The 22,975-nt window shown below is 48.8% G+C and overlaps 1 protein-coding gene across 1 annotated transcript in view; it reads left to right on the top strand.

Moving 5' to 3' along the window:
* The first annotated feature begins 6 nt into the window (after window positions 1-6).
* The window catches only part of Gclc (glutamate-cysteine ligase catalytic subunit), a 39,465-nt gene continuing 16,496 nt past the window's right edge, over window positions 7-22,975 (top strand). Inside the window, exons 1-4 of the mRNA XM_004644624.2 lie at window positions 7-192; window positions 17,962-18,074; window positions 18,755-18,937; window positions 22,365-22,478. Of these exons, the coding sequence (XP_004644681.1) occupies window positions 43-192; window positions 17,962-18,074; window positions 18,755-18,937; window positions 22,365-22,478 (560 nt within the window). The 5' untranslated portion in view covers window positions 7-42. The remainder of the gene's footprint in view (window positions 193-17,961; window positions 18,075-18,754; window positions 18,938-22,364; window positions 22,479-22,975) is intronic.

The raw sequence follows: 22,975 nt of genomic DNA, 5'->3' as shown, positions 1-22,975 counted from the left end.
GCCGGAGCGACCGAGCGCGGCTCGCGCCGGGCCGGCGGGGCCATGGGGCTGCTGGCCCAGGGCTCGCCGCTGAGCTGGGAGGAGACGCGGCGCCACGCCGACCACGTGCGGCGGCACGGCATCCTGCAGTTCCTGCACATCTACCACGCCGTGAAGGACCGGCAGAAGGACGTGCTCAAGTGGGGCGACGAGGTGGGCTCGGCCCCGCGGCCGCCGGGGCGGGCGGGCGGGCCGGAGCTCGCTGCTGCGGGTCGGCTCCGCGGGCGTGGCCGCTCCCTCGGCCGGCGCCGGCTCCGGCTCGGGCCGCGCCCCCTTCCTCTCGAGTCCCCTTCCTTAAACTTTGTAAGTTCACGGCTGGGGCGGGAGAGCGCGGTGAGGTCCCCGCCTCCGCCCCGCGACTCCGGAGCCCGGGTGGCTGTGCAAGCCGCGAGAGCAAGATTACACGTCTTTGCTGCCACAGTTTTCTGCGCCCTCCCTTACTACTTTTAAAAAACAGATGACTATTCCATGCATAGAACTGAGTAACTTCTTGAACTCTGCCTCCGATTTTCGTGTTTTTGCAGTTGCCTTAGGTGGTTTGCCAGGCCTAAAAATGATCGGATTGTGGTCTGGTGAGCTTGCTTGGCAAGCGCTGTTCTCCTAACGCAGAATATCCCCCTTGCGAAAAGTTTTCCCGTTGCGAATTTCGGTCGACAGTTTTGCTTTGCAGGGTTGAAGGAATTGACGCTTCTCCCAAATGGCCCACTGCACATTGGACAAAAAAGAGATACACAGCATGCTTGGTGACAGTTTTCATTTTTAGTCTGCAGTTGCCGCTTGGGTACACCAGGCAGTACCTACCCGTTTGTGTTACGTCACCCGCAGGACAGCATCCGCCAGAGCTGACTAGGGACACTATGTTTGTGTTCACCTGTTTCCCTAGAGCCCTGTGCCTGGTACAGTTGGCTTCAGGTCCGTGTGGTATAATTTAATATTCCGTGGTATGATAGCTGGTCATTCCTGAACAATTAAAAGTTAAAATTTTGTCTGTTTTGACAGGACTGCCAAGGGAAAGAAAAAAACAGTCGCTTTTCCAGTAGAGATACATCTCAGGAGACTCAGTACAGGTGTAGTACAGGGCAGAGCCGGGAACTTTCTCTTGGGAAGTGTTTCTCTTGTTGGCAGGAGGAACATTTAGAACTGATCCCCTACCCCTTACTTGAAAGTTAGCCCAGGCTCTTTGCACTGAGGTACATTTCCAACCCTTAAAAAAAAAAAAAAAAAAAAAAAATGTGTTTTGTTGAGGCAGAGTCTCTTGAAGCTTCCGGGCTTGGCTCCTCCCTGCCTTAGCCCTCCAGAGTGCTAGGTGACAGGCATGATCTCTCTATGCAGCTAGAGCTCCCTGGTTAAACTGACTTGCAGTTGCTGAATAAACACTGTAAAGGGCCTATAATCCCAGCGCTCCGGAGGCTGAGGCAGGAAGATCTTTGCAAGTTGAAGACCAGCCTGGGCTACAAAGTGAGCTCAAGGCCAGCTTGAACTGCATAGTGAGACCCTGTCTCAAACAAACAAAAAAAGTGATGATGTGTAGTACTTGTGTTTTGCCTTTATGAGGGAGAATTGGGCCCAGCACTTCAACCAGGTAACGGTGCTTCCTGAAAGGATGAACTTGGCAGATCTGTTGAGAATCAACTCAGGGCAAGGGCACTGTTTTTATATAAACACACATCACAAATGTCTGAGACTGCATCTTTAGATTTTATGTTACAAATATTGTATTATAAGTAAAATACAAAGCTACAAATAATTGTTTAAAATTTGAGATGCCTCTTTTATTACCATTTTACTATTTCCTGACCTGCCTTTTCCAGATCCTTAGATTCTTTTCTTTCTCATACCTTCTTTGTCCCCCACCATCTATCATATCAATATCCTTCAGAGGGCAGAGTTAACTGTTTACAGAAAGTTGAAGATGAAAAATTACCTTAAGTGAAAAAAATCTGCTCATTTACTTCATTGAATTCTGCTTCAATTATAGCTCTGAACAGAATGTGAGCTTTTCGGAAATGCTATTCCAGCTGTCAGATGCTGACAGCTGGAATCAGGCCTCCTGAGTGAAGGGAAGAGGTGAGGGTGGATGACCACCTGATGTTGGGGACATGCCCCTGCTCCTCCCTCCTGAGTGCACTTGAGTGAGGTGCAGCACCGCCAGCCGTATCCTTCCCTCACCCACCTGAAGCCTCTGTCTACTCCAGGCTTGATAGGTAAAATGTGATTTTTTGAACTGCAATTCATGATCCATTAACAGATTGAAAAATATGGAAGTTTCCAACAGGAGCCTTTTCTCGTAGGTAAGAGTACAAACCGTGAGATCTGCTTTTGGAAATGCGAAATACAGTACCCTGAACCACACAAACAGGGTTGCGCATGTCTCTGGAATTTGTTCTTGCGTAATCAAGACTTCATTCTCACTGATGAGCAACTCTTCATTTCCCTACACCCTAGCCCTGGCTACCACTGTCTTACACTGTGGTTCTCAGAATTTAAATATTTTAGAAACTTCTCGTCCTTCTGTCATAGGTTATTGAAGTCAGCCCAGTCTCACATTGCAGGATGTCTTTTAAGGCCAAGTATTTCACGGGTTGCGTGTACCATGTTCTCTAGCCATGCTTCCATGGGTGAACGTGTGCCCTATTCCCTACCTTGGCACTTGACACTGGAGTGTTTATCTCCCTTGGTCAACCAGGGAGTGTTGAAGGAAAACTGTCTTAGTGAGGCTCACAGTTAAGAGCTTGAAAGCCACAATGTGCTCGAGGGCTTCCTTGAACTGGCCCTCGTGGACAGGAGCCAGAGGCTGGTGTGAACACCTGCACTCCATAGGTGCTCACAGCATGGACAGAGTGTCAGCCTAGCCGGCCTGGCAGGAGTCCACTTGCTTGACTTGGGAAATAACTGAGCGGCAGGCTGAGAGATAAAAGAGAGAAGGGCGTGGGGAGTGGGTAGCCCTGGAGATCGCTAAAGGAGGCCTGTTCTAGGCTCAGAGGAGTGGCTTGGGTGTGGGGACTGCAGTGGGCTGTGTGGGCTTGATAACAAGTGGTAGTTTCAGGGTGTGATGTGCTTGAAAGGCCATGGACTTGGTTGAAATAGCAAATCCTTTAAAGCTGGGTTGTAGGTGTGCTGGAAGAGAGCCTGCGCTTTAGAAACGCTCAGCCTTACAAACTAGGACAGTACTTGTACCTTCACCCCAGAAGGAACCCTGGATTTAGGGCTCCGTGCATGTGCAGTGCAAGGTCTGCCAAACTGCCATGTCACCATGAGCCACTCGGTCTCTTGACTTGGAAGTGACCGGAGTGGACTTTGTCTTATCCTAGCGTCAACAGTTGAAAATACTTGAGTAGTGTACGTATTTCAATTGAGTCAAACCAGATATTGTTAATTCTGAAATTGACCTGGAGGTGTCAGTCCCCGTGGTAACATGGGTTGTGTGGTGAAGGGCTGTGTGTGCTGGCTTCAGGGGAATGGGAAGACAATTGCTGAGAGAACCCTACACCAGGCAGGTAGATTTCCAGCCAGTCCACAGATGTCTGCCTCGCCTCTGCCATGACAGGGCCAGCCCTAGCTACCTGTGGTGTTTGTGTGAGACGTAGAAGTTCTGACTCCCAAGTACCAGAAATGCCTCGTTTTGCCTTGGTACAGGGGATGTGTGGGGTGGGGGATGTTATTCCCGGGTGTTCTGCTTCCTTCTGGGAGTGCGGCTTGGCACTGTCCTTGCGCATGCACGCGTGCCCCTGTCTACAGATGCATATTTGGTTTTAATGTATTTGCACGTTGAGAGGTTGATCCTAAATATGCTGTACAGGTTTTGAATTATTTGTAATGCTGCTGACATGTCATCAGATCTCCATTTGCAGCATTCGAGCTGTACAGGTTGTGGAGGTATAAGAAAACAGCACTTAAAGCAAACATTGTTTTCTAGGTTTCTTAACCCACTGCAATGTTTATCAAAAGCAAGAAGATAGAGACTGGGCGTGGTGGCACACCTTAATCCCAGCTCTTGGGAGGCTGTAAACAGCTAGATCACTATGAGTCTGATCTAATAGTGAGACCCTGAACGCTCTGTAGACCCTTCCCTAAAATATAGGGGAAAAAAAAAGCAAAAAGATAAATTGTCTTCTAGTTAGTAGAAAAGACCATGGGAACTTGGAGAGGTTACGTGCACTGTCTTAATTATCAGCGAGCGAGCGTGTCGTTGTGGGTAAGACATGAGACTAGATTTATCGAGGGCTGGCTTGTCAGTTGGGTCGGAGCTTCACATTGCCTGTGTTGTGGGCTAGAATGCGTGACTGTTCAGAAGATGTGTAACTTACTAATAAGCTCATCACTCTCACTGTATGGCCCTGACTTGCAAATCTAGAACAAGCCAAAACATGACCGGTTTAGTCTACTTGAAGGCTCTCAGTAGCTCTGGACAAGTTGCTTGCCCTCTCTTAACCCTAATTTTGTCAGCTATAAAATGGGGATAATTATACTTGCCTTATAGTATTCCATTGAGATTAAATTAGATCATTTTAGTGGTTCACCAGTGCTATTAAGACTCATAAATGATAGTGTAATTGTTTGAAAATTTAAGTATACCTGGTACCTCTCATTTAATATCCCTTTTCACTGGAGAATAAGGCATTGAATATATGTAGCATTTTTTTCCCAGCTCACTAGTCATGTAGTATATATTCCATTAGCTTGGTAATTTTATGTGGAATTTTAAATTACATTTCAAGATCTAAATTGTGTTAAAATGTATTATTTGTCTTCTTCGAATAAGATACTACATATTAATTCTTAATAGTCACCGTAAAGATTTGGGTTTCTCATGCAGGTTGCTGTGTGATTGTGTGTTCTTTTGGGGGGAAAGTAAGATTACTGCATTTTCTCTTAGCTGTCACCAGACATTTATTCATTAGCATTTATTGACTTGATTTTTTAATTAATTGCATTGGTACGTTTGAGATGCTCACAGCGGTCCCATCTGTGGGGAATTCACACCTGCACTAACGCATCTTGCTAGCTACCTTCTGTCACTCCCCTCTCTCCAACCCTTCTCCTTCATATTCATGAAAGCTTTGTTTCCATTTTTCCTTTTCCTTTCCCCGCCCCCTCCCCAGTTCCACTTCCATTTGAACACTTTTTTCCTGTTTCACAATCTGTGTTCTACATTTTGGACTTTATTTACAGTTGTGGTTTCTCACACCAGAGAAACCACACAATATTTGAACATGTGCAACCGCTTTATTTCACTTAGAATTACCGACCTGTATTTTTTTTTTTTTTTTTTTTTTTTTGGTGGAACCGGGGCTTGAACTCAGGCCCTTGCGCTTGCCAGGGAAGCACTTATTCCACTGAGCCATCTCCCTGGCCCCCGACCTGTATTTAAACAGTTGTGAAATCAAGGGATAAAGAGTTAGATGTAGTTGGAGCTTTCTGCTGATTTTTTCCAAGTTCTTTCTTAGCCAAAAGATTCCTCCTTCAAACGTTAGGAAACCAGATACCAACCTGCGTACCTAACAAGAATGGCTACTTTGATTTTAAGCTTGCCTTGCAGGTGAGATTGATTGCTGCTTCTGAGTCTTCCTCTCCTTCTGTTTCTTTGTATGTGTATGTTTTGTTCTGTTCTTTTTGTGTCAAATGGTTTTGTGTGGATTTAAGCCAATTTTATTGAATTAGAATTTACATACAATATTAATGTTATACATAAAGTAAATACATCTGTATAAAATGTACAGTTCGGTGACTTCAGTGTTCCATGTGTGTGATGCAAAGCATTACGCCCCGCAAGTTCCTTGGGTCTTTTGGCAGGTGTGTGTGGGGTAATGGGAACATTGTGGATTCTTTAGAAGCCATCTTTGGGAAACTGCCTCAAAGCATGTGAAGTCACATGCTCCAGGAGCTCCAGGAGCTGGAGGATAAGACAGAAAAGTTGAAAATTCAGTCCCAGCAAATGCAATTTAGTGAGAACAAAGAAATTATTAAGTAGATTAAAAGAAATGGAATTCCAGGCAAAAGAAAAGTATAACAAGGGAAGAAAGATGAGAAATCCTGTTGAAAAACGTGCAGGTTTATGTGCATTTTGGTGGCCTGAATGGTCAGTTTGTGGAAGTCCGTATATAATTTTGCATAAGTGGAGGTTTAACTGCTTAAAGTGTGAGTGAAGAAAGTGGTTTGTTACTTCCACACACTTGGCCCCCTAGGAAACTCTTCCTGCATTTGTGACTTAGTTGAATGTCTGCAGGTGAACACCTCTCTGTAGGAGAGCTGCCAGCCGGGCTCGGTGTAGCTTGAGGGTAGCAGGCCGCCTGCCTGTCATGAGAGGCCCTGGGCCCAGTCTGTAGCCCCCACAAGGAAAAAGGAGTAGTAGCGAGCGTGTTTATCCCTGGAGCTCCGTAGCTGCACACCGACGCGCACCTGGGTGAAGTTCAGTCAGACCTACCCCGGGAAGCTGTGTTCGCGTCGAGCCTGTAACATCAGAGCTGTGTTTTTGAGTACACGCAGGCATCTGAAGATGTTGTTAAAGTTAGAAAACTGAGGCATTGCTGATATCTGATGTTATTGAAGGACCTAGCTAATCAGTTGTGTTTATATGTTAATCATGTAAACCAAGTACAGTGTTTTCTAATGTTTTTAACAACTTTTTTGAAATTATAATGGGCAGTTAATAAACTACCTTTATTTAAGTGTTCAGTTAGGTAAGGTTTTTGTTCTGTTCCTTTTTTTCTTTTTTTTTTTTTTTTGGTGCAGAAGATTGGGCCCAGGGTCTCATACATGCAAAACCATCTCAGAGCTGAGTAAATGAACATATCCCACAAAGGTTGTCTTGCTGCTTTGGGGTGCCTCCCTTGCTCCACTCCAGGCAACCACTGCCTGCTTTCTGTCGTCACAGCTTCGTTTCTATCTCTTGGACTTTGTATCTTGGAAATTGTCCAGTATAGTTTTTGGTTTTGCTTTTTTTTTTTTTTTTTTTTTTTTTTTAATTTTTTTTAATTGTTTTTTTTTAATTTATTTGAGAGAGAGAGAGAGTGAGTGTGTGTGTGTGTGTGTGTGTGTGTGTGTGTGTGGCCAGCTCAGCCCACCAGGGGGCGGGGCTGGCTGGCATGTGGTGCTGGGGGATTTAACCGCGGTCCCTGATGCTTTGCTAAGCTTGTTCTAAGTAGGTACTTTAGACCACTGAGCCATCTCTCCAGCCCCTTGGTTTTGCTTTTTTAAAGAAATAAGTTCTCATTATATTGCCCAGGCTGGCCTCAAACTCTTGGGGCTCAAGTGATTCTCCTGCTTCAGTCTCCCATATAGCTGGGACTACGATGTGCGCCACCACATCCAATTTAGTCTGACTTTATTTTTTGTATATTTTGGCATTCAGGACAGGATGTAGTGATCCTCCTGTTTACAGCCTCCCACGTGCTGGGATTACAGGCACGCACCACCGCACCCAGGCTCAATTGCTGTCTCAGTTCACCCCAGGGGTGGGGCCGGCACGCAGGCCAGGGGATGGAACTCCCAGCCCTTGAGTCTGCCTAACCAGGTGCTTTAATCCACTGAGCTATTTGGCCAGCCCTGACTTTTTTAACTTGGCATAAATCTTGGCGATTGACCCGTGTGTGTGTGTGTGTGTGTGTGTGTGTGTGTGTGTATTAGCAGTTTATGCTTAGCTGCTGAGTAATACTTCATTCTATAGATATATCACAGTTTGTGTAGTCACCATTTGTGTTGTATCCTTTTGTGTTTTCCATTACAAATAAAATTTCTTTGAACATTAGTCTGCAGATCTTTGTATGGCCTTAGGCATGTTTTTATGGCTCAAATGATCCTGGAAAGCCTGATAAGTTTTAGAAATAGCCTTGGACTGGGAATACATACACTTCCTGGTCCTTTAGGTAGTTTCTGTGGCCACTAGTAAGTAGCTGGCCCGGCTGTATGTGAAACTGAACGTGGTGCAGTGTGTGTGCTGGAATGGTGGCCTCAAGTCTCCATGTAAACTAGCTCCAGACATTGTGTGCACAGATAGGAAGTGTGTAATAAGCCCCAGCTCCTGCCATGTTTTATTTTTTGTTTGTTATTCTTACTATCGTTTACGTTGCTTAGTATAGAACACAGGTCTTACACGTGCCAGGCAGCCGTTCCCCTGCTCAGCTGTACCCCCAGCCTGGAGGGTTTATTTTTGATACATCTTTGTAGGTAACCAGAAAGCTCGACTGTCCTGACTGGTCTGTTCTCTGAGTTCCAGGGCCCCAGCTCTGCTCTGGTGGGTTCTTTCTAGAGGACTTCTGGTATTCTTGGGTTTTTGTGTTTGTTGTGGCCAGGATTTGATGCTGGAACTAATTTCCACAGTAAAATTACAGAAGAACCCCGAAAACAGATGTTCTTGATTAAGCCAATGTTCAGGAACACCCATTGTTGTCTTTGTTCATCTCCTGCCCGCTTATTTTATTTCGGATCTTAGGCTTCAGTTAACTCTTTTTCTTGTTGAACTAAATGCTGACTTAACAATGAAGACAGAATCCTGTTGGGAGACTCCATAGCACCTTTCCTGGAAGTTGGGCATCTGGGGTGTGATTCAGCCCCATTGGGATTAACACACAAAAGTCATGAGCTGGGAGTGTCGCAAAGATGGCAGAGGTCTTACAGGACCTGTGAAAGCTGACTGGCACTTCTCTGAGGTGCTTGAAAGAGTTAGACTTTGCAGCAGCGACCTGTCGGGAAGCTAACCACAGCAGCAACAGAAAAACATTGTCCCGAGGCACAGATCCGAAGAGGTCCTGCAGCTGTGCTGCCTGAGCTCCGCTCTGAACATGGGCCTGTCCAGCAGGCCCGGGCCTTGAGAGCTTTGTTACTGTGGAGCTGGGCCTGGAGGATGTGGGCCTAGGAGTGTTGTTGATGAGGGCGCAGTCAACACAAGGGTGCACCCCAAGGGGCCTCAGGCCCTGCCTCGACACTTCTACCCAGCTCTTGTAACTTGGCTATCAGGCTGTCAGCCCAGAGTGAACTGCAGCGGAAGGTGGAAGCCAGCAGAGCAGCTGCCAAAAGCCCTGAAAGACAAGCTGTAGATGCGGCCACTCATGTGCCCCAAGGGTCTTGCTTTGCTCTGTCTCTAAAGAAATAAAATTGCTAATGAGGTCTAAAGGCCTACTAAAAAAACAAAAGCATCAATATCATCCTAGTGGTAGCAAAAGAAGGTGTAGTCCATTTTAGAAAACTTCCCACTCACATCTATGTAAGAAGAGTAAGACAGCACACCTTCCTTAGCCGCACCACTTCCTGTCTATGCGGGGCAGGCACTGTCGCATCACTTTGGGGTAGGTGGCTCTCTAGGGAGGGCCGTTGACTTGAGCTCAGCGAGGGTTTCTCTTCTTCAAAGGGGACAGCACTTGAGCAGTGAGCTGGCCTGTCCGAAGGCTGAGGATCATCGTTAGGCTTCTGAGGCCCTGTGAGGGATCGTAGGGGGGCGGATGAAGGCTGGGCGGGCAGCCTGCCGAGGCCGGGAGGCCAAGAAAGATGGGCCCTGCGCGGGGTTAGGAGCAGAGCAGCCAGGGCCTGCGGGTGGCGGGCAGCTTCCCTTTGGGCCCGAGACCCGAGCACTTAGGACAGTTGCCTGGCAAACAGTATTAGTGCAAACTAGGACCATCCTTTCCCTGAGAGACGTAGTCTGATGTTGTGTTCTACTCCGGTAAAAGATTTCTGTAATATGTATCCCAGCCCACCATGGCCCCACTGAGGTTGGAGCCAACCTTCGAACAACACGAGCGGGTTTTCTGCCTCGGTGTATCACCACCCTAGAGGGAGTAAGTGAAACCAGCCCTGCAGGCCCTGTGTGGACTGCGTTCTGCGTGGATTTGCTGTAGTGCTCCCCGGGATGGTAGATTCTGGTTGCATTTTACCGAAGAAAAATGGAGCTCCGAGAAGCAGCCACGATTCAATCTGATCGCCTACACTTACTGCCTGGCCACAGGCCACCCTCGGGGTAGGAAAAAGCAGCTCAAAGAACTTTGATTTGTTGGGGGTTTTTTTGGTTTTCTTGAGGGTGCTGAGGACTCCTGAGCTAAATCCCCAGCATGTGACAGTTTTAATAGGCTCTAACCAAGGGGTGGAAAGTAAGAATGGAGGAAGGGATGGTGGTCGTGCAGGGAGTGAGGTGGGGTTTTTTTAATGAAAATGAGTGTGCCTTAGAACCACAGATGCACACTTCAGCATTTTTATGACTAACTGGCTGGTAATTCTGAATAAAATGCTAGCGTGCTCAGACTGCACTATTGAATATGCTTGGCGAGCTGCTCGGTCACAGGACAAGTGCTAACTTAGCTAAGTGACGCGGCCGCAGCCCTCCCGGCTGGGCTGCTGGTGACTTGGGCCTTTGCAAAGGCACGTGCAGGGTGATCCCTCGCTGAGACTGCCGGGCTGCCGGGCTGACTTCTTCCTAGGGCCAGAGTCCAAGAGCTCCCAGTCCAGAGCTCTAAGATTTTCATCCATCAGCATGGTGTCACATACGGCAGAGAGGCAATTTTACATGTGAGTCTTCCAAATTCTGTCTCAAGCAAGTTAGAATTTCTCTGTGGTTGTTAACAGGAACTTTTCCCACTACTGAGACAAAATACCTGCTACACAGAGTTAATGGAGGAAAAATTTATTTGGCTCACAGTATGTATTCAGGCATAGTTGGCTGCTCCAAGGCAGTGTGGCACATGGCAGAGGGCATTGCAGAGAATGAGCAGTCTGTTGCAGGCAGAAGACACCAACAGCAAGCAAGGGACAAGCACAATTCAGTCCTCTCTACCTATCCACAGTGTAGAGTGGGTAGCACTCACACTTACTGCAGGTACCCTTGACCCGGCCCTGCACCATGAGTCATCCCAGCGTGGCACACCACTGGCATCAGCCACCTTTGAACTGACCCCCCCATATCTGCATGGGGCTTTGGGGGCATCTAGACACAGGCTGTAACAGTTGGCAAAATCTGCTGCAGCATCCAGGTGAAATCCCAGAGTGGGAGCCTCACGCAGCCTTCATGATGGTGACAGGTTTTCATTAAGGTTTCAGATAAGTTCTTGTATTATCTTGGTGGCCACAGGAAATGGCACATTGGTAACAAGTGAATTATACTGTTTTTGTTAATTACTTTAAAATCTAAATACACATGGGGGCTGGGGAGATGGCTTAGTAGAATAAGCTCTTCCCTGGCAAACGCAAGGGCCTGAGTTCAATCCCCAGTTCTGCCAAAAAATAAATAACTACACTTGCCTAGTGGCTGTCATAGTGGACTGCATGTTTGTTTGTTTTTTTAATAAAGGATGTCATGTTCCCTTGATGAGAACAGACAAAAAACCCAAACCTGAATACTGAAGTCTTAGTCCTGAAAAACACCTCATATGTTAACATCTTTTGTCTTAAAAGTAACACTCATGCCATAGGTTCTCCACCGCTGCCCCAGAGTGTGTGCTGTGCAGTTCTGTGGTGTGAATTGATGTTTTAACGTAGGGGGAAAGCCTATTCCAAAATATATGAAGTGTTTTAAGAGTTTACTGTAACTTAAGACTTCAGTAAAACATTTTTTTTTAGGACACAAGGCAATTTAATATGTCAACAGCCATTGATTAAGAATCACCATGTGGAGTGTGCTGTACAGGGTGCGCACCTGTAATCCCAGCACTTGGGAGGCTGAAAACAGGAGAATCACTAGGAGTCCGATCTGTGTAGTGAGACCCTGCAGACCCTGTACTAAATACATAAAAAAAAGAATCACGTTATGTAAAGAAAATAACAGAAAAGCACATTATAGTTCCCAATTTGTTCTTGCTCCCTGCACAATGTGTGACTGTGGAGACCATTTCTCTGCCATTACCTGTCACTACTAGATAGATAGGCCCCTCAAGCCACATGTGGAGCCTCGTCCAATTTCATTACATCTGAATTACAGTTTAGAAGGCAGCTGCTCTTCGGGCCATGGCATTTGGGTCTCCCCTGTGTAAGTCTGGGGGTCTAAGAATTAGGTGGCATCACTGTGGCTAGTGGGTGCCCCAGGTTTGGATCCCACGCTAGATACAGATGTGGTACCAAGCCGCCTACTGGCTGAGGGTGCTCATCAGTACTCCCCTGTGGGAGGAGGTGGCTTTTGGAACCAGAGGTAGAGTCCCAGCCTGAAGAGCCGAGGGCCTTGGGCGATGCATGGGGCACAGCTCCGGGCCGTGGGTGCCTTGCCTGTGCCTAGCCCCACCTTCTCGGAAGGGGCGTAACCCTAAGTGGTGTTTCCTTGCAAGGTGAATCCTATACAGGTCAGGCCTTGTGCTGCCCGCAGTCACTTTGGCGCCAGTGCAGGGAGCTTTGCCGTCTACACCATGGAGCAGTCCAGAGGGCAGGAGCCAATCGGGTTGTCTTATGCTGCCCCGCACGCTCCGCATGGGGCTTGGTGTAGGATGAAGGGACACCAGTGAGTCAGTGACGCTGTGAAGCCTGGCCTGCTGGAGGGCTGTTTCTTGCTCAGGAATTGATGTAAGGAGAAAACGGGGTGGATGGAGAGAAGGAGCTGGCCCTGAAGCCTGAGCCCAGGGTGGCTGCCACCCTGCCCTTCCCTGGGGCATGGGCTCAGACCAGTTGGGGTTGGATGGTTTTGAGTGGGGCAGTTCATGGTTCTTGTTCTATTTTTTACATTAACTGACAAAAGAATTCTCTCGAGGTGTAGTGTCTCGGATGGGTCTGTAGCTGTCTGCAGTTGTTCCGGGTCTTGGGGAGCTGGACTGTTGGCTAACTAAGCAATTTTCACCTGTAGGAAGCAGAAATAAACTGGTGTTTTACAAAATGCCTATATATACCTCAAACTCTTATGTAGGAGACACTTCCAGGTCCTCGTCTCAGTCCAAGAAGCCAATATTTGTAATCCCAAAGTTACGTTATTGGAATCCCATCAAATTGATTCTAGTCTATCACTTACAATGCAACCCACGGTGAAAATAAAGACACTAAATTATATCTTCAACGATCGGGGAGTCAAGGGGCTCTAAGTCCAGCCATGAAGATGGCTTTCTGGAACCAAGAGAGTGACCCAGGGCCTCACCCAGTTTTATTCAGTGGGGGAGTGACTTGAGGATTTACTAGGAATTATGGGAAGGAGACTCCTATGAGCTGAGCTAGTGGGTGGCCTAAATTTACCTCCGCCATATGCAGAGAGAGTAATCTGCATTATATAGTATCTAATGTCTTGGTAAGTCTGGTGCTTCAGCTTTGGTGTAGCCTTTCAAGCCCCAGGAGGTCATAGCCTCTAACTCGAGAGGCTTGATCCCAGCTGGCGGCGCGGAGCAGAGCATTAGCTCTACCGTCCTGTCTCAGCTTGGCTCACATTAAAGAGCAGCAGGTGTAGGTTACCAGGGAAACACGCAGGCCACCTTCACAGACTATCACCAGCACCTCAGCTAGACCAATACACATGGCTTAAGGCCAGCTGAAGGATAAACAGGAGTCCTGGCCAGCTCTCTACATCGCAGTACAAGGAAATAGAGTCAAACTCGGTCAAAATGGAGACAGTCGCTCTTCTTTCAAGGAGAACTGCTCAGGTGGGCCTCCACACTCTTAGGCTTCCAGAAACCTTTACCTTCGAGAAAGAATATCAAAATACATGAAGTACAGGAAAAAAAAAAAAAAAAAAAGAACTTTTACAACTTTGCACTAATGGTACATGCCATTTAGAGACTTGACATTGATCCTAGGGGCCGGGGAGATGGCACAGTAGAATAAGCCCTTCCCTCGTAAGCGCAAGGGTGTGAGTTCAATCCCCGGTTCCGCCAGAAAAAAACATTGATCCTAAAAATTAAATACTTATACTAGCTTTTATTTTAAACTTTACCATCATAGGGCCAGCCAAATAGCTCAGTGGATTAAAGCGTCTGCAAGCAGGGGCCGCCCCTGGGGCATGCTAAAATGGCAATTGAGACTGGGTGTGGTGGCACATGCCTGTAATCCCAGCTCTTGGGAGGCTGTAAACAGGCAGATCACTGAGTCCAATCTAGTAGTGAGACCCTGAACACCCTGTAGACGCTTCCCTAAAATACAAAAAAATAAGTAAACTTTACCATCACAAGTATTCTGCTCTGTGTCTAGTCTGTGTTCAGTATTGTACTGAGTACAGTACTTACATTATCCTCCGTTAAGATTCTTTATCAGCCTACTTTTAAATAAACTTAAGCACCTCATTACGCTTGTTCAGACCTGCATTAAATGCCTGGGGGATCACCGTGTCCGGGTGTACCTAGCAGCACCTGTGACACGGAGAGAAAAATACATACGAGTGTGTTTTTGGTTTTGTTTTTGTTTTCGTTTGTGTATTTGATACAGGGTCTCACTGCACAGCTCGGACTCAGAGTGATCCTCCTGTTTTCAGCCTCTGCAGCACTGGGATTACAGGGGTGCACCACCACGCCCAGACTTCATGATAGTGTTTTATGTGTGTCTTTTCTCATGTCCTTCAAACCATTTAAAACACTTTTTTTAGTTTTTATTGTGACTTTGTCCTTGTGTCAACAGCAAGTGGATATTAGTGACTTTTATTCCTGCCTTACTGAAAACCTTTTGGAGGGATATAAAAGATTTCTTTTTCTTTTTTTTCTTTTTTTTTTTTTTTTCCCCAGTACCGGGGATTGAACTCAGGACCTTGCGCTTGCCAGGCAAATGGTTATTCTACAGAGCCATCTCCCCAGCCCCAAGGCTTTAATTCTCATAAAAAAACAGTGCATATTCAAAACATGAGTGACTTGCAGAGAGGCTTTACTAGGTTCCTTGCCCCATATCAAAGGGTAATTGGAGAGGAGCAGGTTCCCAAGTCCACTTGAGGGAGTTGTCCTCTGTGTAGGTATGTTGATCCCTTGAAACTGAATGGGTCAGCCTGCATGGTGTACATTTAGGGTACTCGGTGTGGTTTGTGTCTAGGTGTCCCCCAAAGCCTCCTGCAGTCCTGCGGTGGCTTCCGGAGTTGTGAGTGAGTGTTGTGGGTGTGGGTGCTGCACCCACCCTGGGGCAGGTAATCTGCATTACAGTTGAGAGAGGCTGGCCAGGGCCTGAGCTGCCGCCTCCCTCTGCTGTCTGCCATGTGTCATTCTGCCTTGGAGCCAGCTGAGAATGGACTGAAAGCTCCAGTAACTGAGCTGAATAAAGCTTTCTTTCCTTCATGTTGAGTGTTGGGTAATTGTCCCAGGGAAGAGGGAAGAGCAGCTGCGACATTGCTCTTTGGGTGTGGGCATGTACAGCTGTGCAGGCATGCAGTGTACTTAAGGGATGTGGCTGGGATTGCAGGTCTATTACCGCCTGTTCAGAGGTAGGAAGCTGACTCAGCAGCACCCTCTGGAACTCGCAGCAGGTGCCTGAGACCCTGCACACGCTGTTTGTCATGTACCTGTGCATCTATAGTAATAAAGCTTAGGCACAGTAAGAGATTAACAAGTAATGCAGTTATTAAAATAAAAGCTGTGTAGCTGTTCTCTCAAAAGTGTCGAGACAAATATTAATATGTTTGGACTGTGATAACTTAAACAATAGGAAGCAAAGCCATTGATAAAGGGAATTAATGTGTGTTCAAACCTGGGAATTGGTGTTGTGGTGCAGAGGGCCACTGAACCTTCTGTCATTATTTAATGTCTCTTGAATGTGTCTTTTATCTTCACTGGTTTCTGGTACCCAAGAGAGAAAGAGAGACAGAGAAGAGAGGGAGAGAGATTGAGGCTTTCGGTGTCTTGTACTGGGAAAGCATTCTTGTGCTGCTTCACTTTGGCTTAGCATTTATTTATTTATTTATTTATTTATTTATTTTTTGGCAGAACCAGGGATTGAACTCGGGCCCTTGTGCTTGCCAGGCAAGCGCTTCTTCCACAGAGCCATTTCCCCAGTCCCCTGGCTTTTCATTCTCTAGGTCACTGAACCAGGCCCCACTTAAGTGCTGTAAAAACTCAGCTAACTGAGTGCCTGCAGGAACCAGAGTTGAGAATAAACAACTGTGTGGCTGGACTGGGGTGAGACAATACAGGTTAGAGAACTGTGTAGAGGACTGATGGGGACAGTGCAGGGTGACCGGAGAGGACGAGACGTCACAGGGCCACCAGTTTGGGTTTGGATGGCTCAGTCAGGCTCCCATTTAGAAATTAGGTGCATCAAAAATAGTTCTGTTTCCTCCTTTCATTTGGTAAATATTTTGAGGTATTTGTTTGATTAGGTAATTTTTTTTTTTAATTAAGGAGAGACTGGTTAACGTTTGCAATGTCATTTACTTGGCTCAAAGTGGGCCTCAGGATGAGTCTGCTTACTTGGGGGCAGAAGTATATTGAGAAGTAAAGATTTCAAGTCTTCTGGAAAACCAGCAAATGTGTTACAGTTTGGCTTGTATAACTGCTACAAAAGCTCCTGCTTATGTTGGAAACAGACCAAAGGTGTGAAGCCAGTGGGCTAGGAACCATCTCGTATTTCCTTAAGGAAGCTGCTTTTCCAGGTGAGAAGACAGCTCTATCAGATAGATGCCAGGCACGGGCTGGGGAGATGGCTCAGTGGAATAAGCACTTCCCTGGCAAGTGCAAGGGCCTTAGTTCAATCCCTGGTTCTGCCTTAAAAAAAAAAAAAAAAAAAGATGCCAGGCAGCCTGGGAGTGAGAGGGCAAACTACTGCTTTCTTTTTGGTTTTTGACTTTTTTTTTTTTTTTGCATGGGAATTGAACTCAGGGCCTCGCACTTGCCAGGCAGGCGCTGTGCCACTACACTATATCTCCAGCCCAGGACAAACTACTGAAGGACTGCAAGAAATAGGAAGCCACACAGGGAGCACGTGGACAGCAGCCTGTGGCCCTCAGAGGTGGGCTGACCTGTCTGTACTTACCTATGTGACTGCAGTGTTGGTTACAGCTCAGCTGCTGTGCTGGCGTTTCCGGCCTGCATCCTAGCAGGAATAGTCCTGCTGAGAGACTGCTAGCCTTTAACTGTCTTAGAGCTTACAGTTTTGTGAAAAACCCATTGTACCTTACCGAAGTTGGTGTCTTCTGTAGTCCTGGCAGCGAGATGGGGCAGACAGCCTGACGCTTGAGGCCTTCAGTAGCTGGCTTAAGTACGATTCCTTTTGCATGGTAGAGTTAAAGGTTAGGACTCATAGGTAGAGACATCATGGCACGGCTTTTGTGTTTGCACACATTTAAAGTCAGGCTGATTCCCGCGCACAGGCTCTGTCCGCTCACCCTTCTGGGCCGGCCCGGCACGGCACTTCCTTGGCACAGGCTGCGCTGGTGGGGGGCGTAGCTCCGTGAGCAGCCTGCCGACCAGACTGACCAGTGCGGAGCACACACCTGCCTCGCAGCCCAGTGTCTGGTCACGTCCTGCGCTGAAATGTTCTGATGAGACCCTAACTTCAGCAGTACGCTGATTCATAAATGTGAATTCAAATCTTGCTTTTTGCTGTTGTTTAAATTCATGCCACTGTTTTCTGTGGCTAGCACCATCTTTTCCCTCTTTGTACTTAGCTGCAGATCAGCTCTCATTACAGTACAAGACTGAGAATCTGAGTTTTCAAGTGAGCTGTCAGAAAATAGTGGGAATCCTGCTGCCTGCCTTGCTTTGCTGTGCTGTTGTCTCTTTTCTTTTATCGTAAGTGCTGTAAAACCAGATGAGCCGTCCAGCGTCTTCTCTACACTCGTTGTCATGGTGCCTTATGCAAAAGGTTCTTCCATGCATTTGCCTGAATAATCCAGTTCCGCCTGACCTTCCCACTCCTGTGTGCTCAGTGATTCGTAATCCCTGTTCACACAGGCAGCACGATTTAGAGCTTACAGTTTCCGGGAAAACAAAGAGCAGGTGCCAGTCGAACTCCATGTTGTAGCGTAAGCCAGCGGGTCAGTCACATTCCTCTGGCTTCATCTAAAGGGCACTGTGAGCTTGAGTCTGGAAAGACATTAATTTCTCTCTGCCTTACTATATTTTGTAGGTGGAATACATGTTGGTCTCCTTTGATCATGAAAATAAGAAGGTCCAGTTGGTCCTGAATGGAGAAGACGTTCTTGAAACTCTACAAGAGAAAGGAGAGAGGACCAATCCAAAGTGAGCCCGGGCGTCCTGGGAGCCTCGGCGGGGTCTTGACCTGGGGGTGCCACCGAGACCGCCTCTGCTCACGCGGCACCCCCGTGTGAGCAGGCGCAGCCCCAGGTCCTGATTCCTCTGTCGCGCGCTGAGTAGGCTTAGAGCCCCCTGTGCCTCAGTTTTCTTATCTGTAAAGAATATCTGTACCTGCCTCTGCAGTGCTGGGATTGAGCGTGTTAACCACAGCACAGAAAGCTAAACATAGAGCCTGTTTACCATTACTGATTTTTAAAAAAACATATAATTAAGATCACACCCCCTGCTGCCAGATGAACTCTTGCTCGTAGGCTTTGTGTGGCTGGCGTGATGGTTAGCAGCCTCCGAGAGCCCCTGGGGCCGGCAGTGCAGTGTGCCCAGTTTCTACGTGGGAGTGAGGCCACCGCAGACCAGTGCTGAGGACCATGCACGCCTTTCCCGCAGCAGGCACTCGTGTTTTCCCGGCAGCAAGTGGCTTACAGATACTTGAGGGCCAGCATTTTTTATTTCTTCTATTAGTTGAAGAGCTATGAAAGTTAGCAACCTTAGGAAGAAGTGCTTAGCTTTGCTTACAGCTTCAAATTTTAAAGCAGCTTTTCAGACTGCTAAAACTCAAGTAGACTGCAGCACAAGATTAAGATTAAAAACAAACTCTCTCTCTGTAGCCATCCTACCCTTTGGAGACCAGAGTATGGCAGTTACATGATTGAAGGGACGCCCGGACAGCCCTACGGAGGGACCATGTCAGAGTTCAACACCGTGGAGGACAACATGAGGAAGCGCCGCGAGGAGGCCACATCAGTGTTGGAGGAAAACCAGGCTCTTTGCACCATAACGTCATTCCCCAGGTTGGTTCCTGTGGCAGTCACTGTCCCATGGACACAGAATGATGCCCAGCACGTAGAGGAGTTTCCAGTGAATTCAGTCCCAGGTCTGCTCCAGGACAGATGGACAGAAGGGAGGGCAGCTGTTCATCCTGGACAGAGGGGAGCCAGGGAGGAGGGGCTCCTCCATCAGCACCTCCTGCAGCCATGGCATCTTCTAGGCTGTCAGTGGATGAACCCCGAGAGCATGCCCCCCGCAGTCAGCCACCTTCCAGTTGCACTAGATGCTGGGACACGTTAGCTCCGAGTAACGTACTGCCAATTCCTGTTACTAACATGTCTTGGCCAAATGTTGGAGCTAGAGGTTATGGCGAGCAGGTCGGGACCCACTCTACAGTTCTTTATTTTACAGAGAGCTTGTAATCCACGTGCTGCCCTCCCCCTTTTAGTGGTCCTAGCATTCAGGTTCATGTGGGCCTTGCTAAATTGCTGGGGCAGGGCTTGAACTTACTGTCCTCCGCCTCAGCCTCCCGGAGCACTGAGATCGTAGGTGTGTCGGCACTCCCACTATAGGCGCAGCACTCACTGTGCACATCAGACCTGCCTGCCAGCTCCAGCCAGTGGGCCGTGTGAGCATTCAGCAGGCCTGCCGCAGAGGGCTGGTGAGCAGCGTGGGGGAGCCAGCGTCCTGACCCTCGAGGAGCTGGACAGCACCACCAAGTGCTGTCGCACTCAGCCTGCACAGCACTTTTGTTTGTGTTAACACTTCTTTTAGGAGGTAACTGGCCAGGCTCCAAGGGTTACCACCTTATGCAGGCTCAGAACCAGACACCAGCCTGGAGGCGTTTGTCGGGTGAGCAGCCCCCAGGGGCCCTGCAGCCCGCTTCCACAGTCTAGCAGACATCTGGTGGGGACACAGCACACCTGTGACGGGGTAGACCTGCATCCTGCTTTATTTTGGTGGCACGGGGAAGTGAGTCCAGGGTCTTTGTACTGAACTACATCCTCAGGGTTTTTTTTAAACTTTTTTTGGGCTGTGCCTGGCAAGCACAAGGACCTGGGTTCAATCTCCAGCACCACATGCTGTGCCAGCACCGGAAACCCAGGTGCCCTCTGCTGTCCCTGAAGCGGGGCATGGTAGCACATGCCTGTAATCCCAGTGCTGGGGAGGTGGAGACAGGATCACTACGAGTCTGAACTGTGTAGTGAGACCCTGTATCAAATGAATAAATAGGTAATTTTTAAAATATTATTTAAAAGCTTTGAGGCCAAGTTACTGAGTTCCCCATGCTGAGATAACCTGCAGTTTTGTGCCTCAGCCTCCTAGGTGTCTAGCTAGAGCTGCATGCTCCTGTCCTAACAGCACTTCACAAAGTGCAGGTTCTAAGCAGAGGCAGCATGCATTGGGACACATCACGGGGTCACCCTCCCTTCCTGGTGTGCTGCTGATTATATATCAGCTGTGAACAGGGTGAGGCACCCTTGGGTGTTTTGCTAGAAAAAGGACATAGAGTTTGTTATCACATCTAGTTATGATCGAAAGTACCAGAAAGTGAGCACAGTGGAATTAGGGCTCTGCGTACCCGGCCAGTACAGCGCCTCTGTGTAGCAGTGCAGCTCGACCAGTCGAAGCTGCCATCTGTGGGGATGCCATTGGACTGGAAGTGTGCTCTCCTCTCGGGTTGGAAGCACTTCGGGGTTGGCGCCCATGTCCAGAACCCTGACCTCTTTTCAGGCTTTCTCCCCTCCTGATGAATGTCTGCAGGGTACATACATGTTCAGAGGTGCACATTATCCGCCATGCTGGATAGTGCAGAGTCAGGTGCCACGCGGGAGAGAGGCGGACCCAGAGTGAGCTAAGTGGACTTGGGGCAGAGGGGCTCCTTCCAGAGAAAGGTTGTTAGGGTGATAGGAGGAGCTTTCCGGGGTATCTCACAGGAATGGGGAGCAGATGGACAACCTAGGGAGAAGAGGTGGCTGTGCAGCAGCCCAGGGTGAGCGGGTGGGACTTGCTGGTTGTGCACTAGCAGAATGCATTAGCTGGCGGTGGCGGGAGGCGGGGCAGGCAATACTAGTGCGTCAGGCTGGCGGTGGGCCAGCCCAGGTGAACTGAATGTCAGTGCTCGTCCTGAAAGCAGTGGGAAGCTCTGGAAAGACTGGGTCGGGGCCAGGGAGATAGCTCAGTAGAGTAAGCGCTTGGGTCTGAGTTCAATCCCAGGTTCCGCTAAAAATTTTTTTTAAATTAAAAAATGAAAAGATTGGGTCAATCAGACAGGGTCACATTTTGCTGTGTAGTCTGGGTCTGGGCTGTGGCCTGAGCAGCCGAGAGCAGGGGAAAAGAGGCCCCTTCAGGGTTGCATGGCAGCCTGGCTGAGGGGCCTGTGCTGTCTGGTGTGGTGAGCGCAGATGTTCAGCGTCCCCTTGCTGCAGGGTCGCCGGCTCCGAGGACCCCAGCTGGGCTCCCCCGCCCTGCCACGCAGGCACATTCACATTCTCTCTGGCCAGCCTGGTGCTGGCTGGTGAGAATCTCCCCGAAGGAAGCTTCCTGCGTGTGGCTTGCAGCACACGAGCAGGTGACGCACACAGCAGGAGCGCTCTCCAGAGGTTGAGCAGCTGGGTACTGCTTTCTGGGTTGGATCAGCAGCTGCGCAGCCTCTGGAGAGCGCCCCTGCTATGTGTTGGCAGGGTGGGAGCGTGAGCCGGCAGGCTTTCTGTCCTATGAAAGGTACAGGCTAGCTAGAGACGAGGCAGGCATAGCTGTTCTCAGCCCACAGACTAGTTCTGTGCTGTGAGGGGAGGAGAGGGGGTGGGGAGGGGAGGGTGGCGCTCCCTTATTTTCTTGTTGTGGTCTTCAGCCCCCTCTCTCTCAGTTCTGAACCAGGAAGATTGAGGACCTCAGTGCAAGGGAAGAATTTAATTAAGCATTAGATGTGGGGACGGATGAAGAGCTGCGTTTTTCTGTGTTGGAATTAGAGCTGTTCTTGGAGCTAAGACCTAAGGGGGTATTGGACCTCAGGAGCACACCGGCAATGCGGCCTAACTGTGGCAGATTCCCGGAGTCGCTGCTCAGATTCAGCAGAAGCCTCCCACGAGGTTTGGGCCGTGGTGATCCAGGGTCAGAAGATCGTTTCAGAGGGACGCCTCAGAAGCTTGTCCCACATGACCCCTGAGAAGCTTGTCCCACGCCGTCAGCGTCCCTTGTATGCTGCCAGGCTCAGGAGGGCCTGAGCACGTGTTGGGGGTGGGGGAGTGAGTGGAGGCCAACAGCCAAGGGGCTCCTGTGCAGGGCGCTGAGGTATAGGACAGGGCTTGGGAAGGGGCGAAGACTCCGTGGGCAAGGGAAACCCAAGTAACACAAGGGAGATGTTTGTGACAGATGCGGATTCAAGAAGAAGAGGGAGGCGATTACTGAAGACATGTCCCAGCTGTTAAGTTCTTCAATTTGTTGTAGATTAGGCTGTCCTGGCTTCACCCTGCCTGTGTATAAACCCAACCCAGTCGAAGGAGGAGCCTCCAAGTCCCTCTTCTTCCCAGATGAAGCCATCAACAAGCACCCCCGCTTCAGGTGAGTGGGCTATCTGCTGCAGTGCCCTCACACGCCTGCTTTTTGAGACCATGCTCTGTCCTGGACGTGTTTTTCTGAGCGTTTGCTCCTTCCGGCTGCTCTCCTACCTCAGCGTAGGAGGCTGGAGGCACATGCCTCTCGTCCTCGAAAGCCCTGAGGTTGCTTCTTACGTCCAGGTTTCGTCTGCCTCAAGTCATCCGTTTAGCCACTGTCCTCCTTAATGAGCAAGTGCAGCACAGCCCTGTCCTGTGAGCAGCGGTCTCTGTGTCTTCCTCCTGCCGCCTGCCTGTGTCCTTCCCCTGTGCCACCCCCGTGCCTGTGACCTGCTGCGCCATTCTGTGGGCAGTGTGGACACCACTGCTCTAGATGGTGTTCTCTCTTCCTCTGTTCTGCTGACTTCTAGGCCTGTTAGCTTGCAGTTTTATTTTAAGTTGCATCAGGGCCCACCAGCCTGACCTTGGCTGCGTGCAGTGAATGTGTCGTGGGGGGGTGGTGTT

Source organism: Octodon degus, unplaced genomic scaffold, assembly GCF_000260255.1.
Source record: "Octodon degus isolate 3935 unplaced genomic scaffold, OctDeg1.0 scaffold00205, whole genome shotgun sequence".
Taxonomy (NCBI): Eukaryota; Metazoa; Chordata; class Mammalia; order Rodentia; family Octodontidae; genus Octodon; species Octodon degus.
This window is presented reverse-complemented; position numbering and strand designations above follow the sequence as displayed.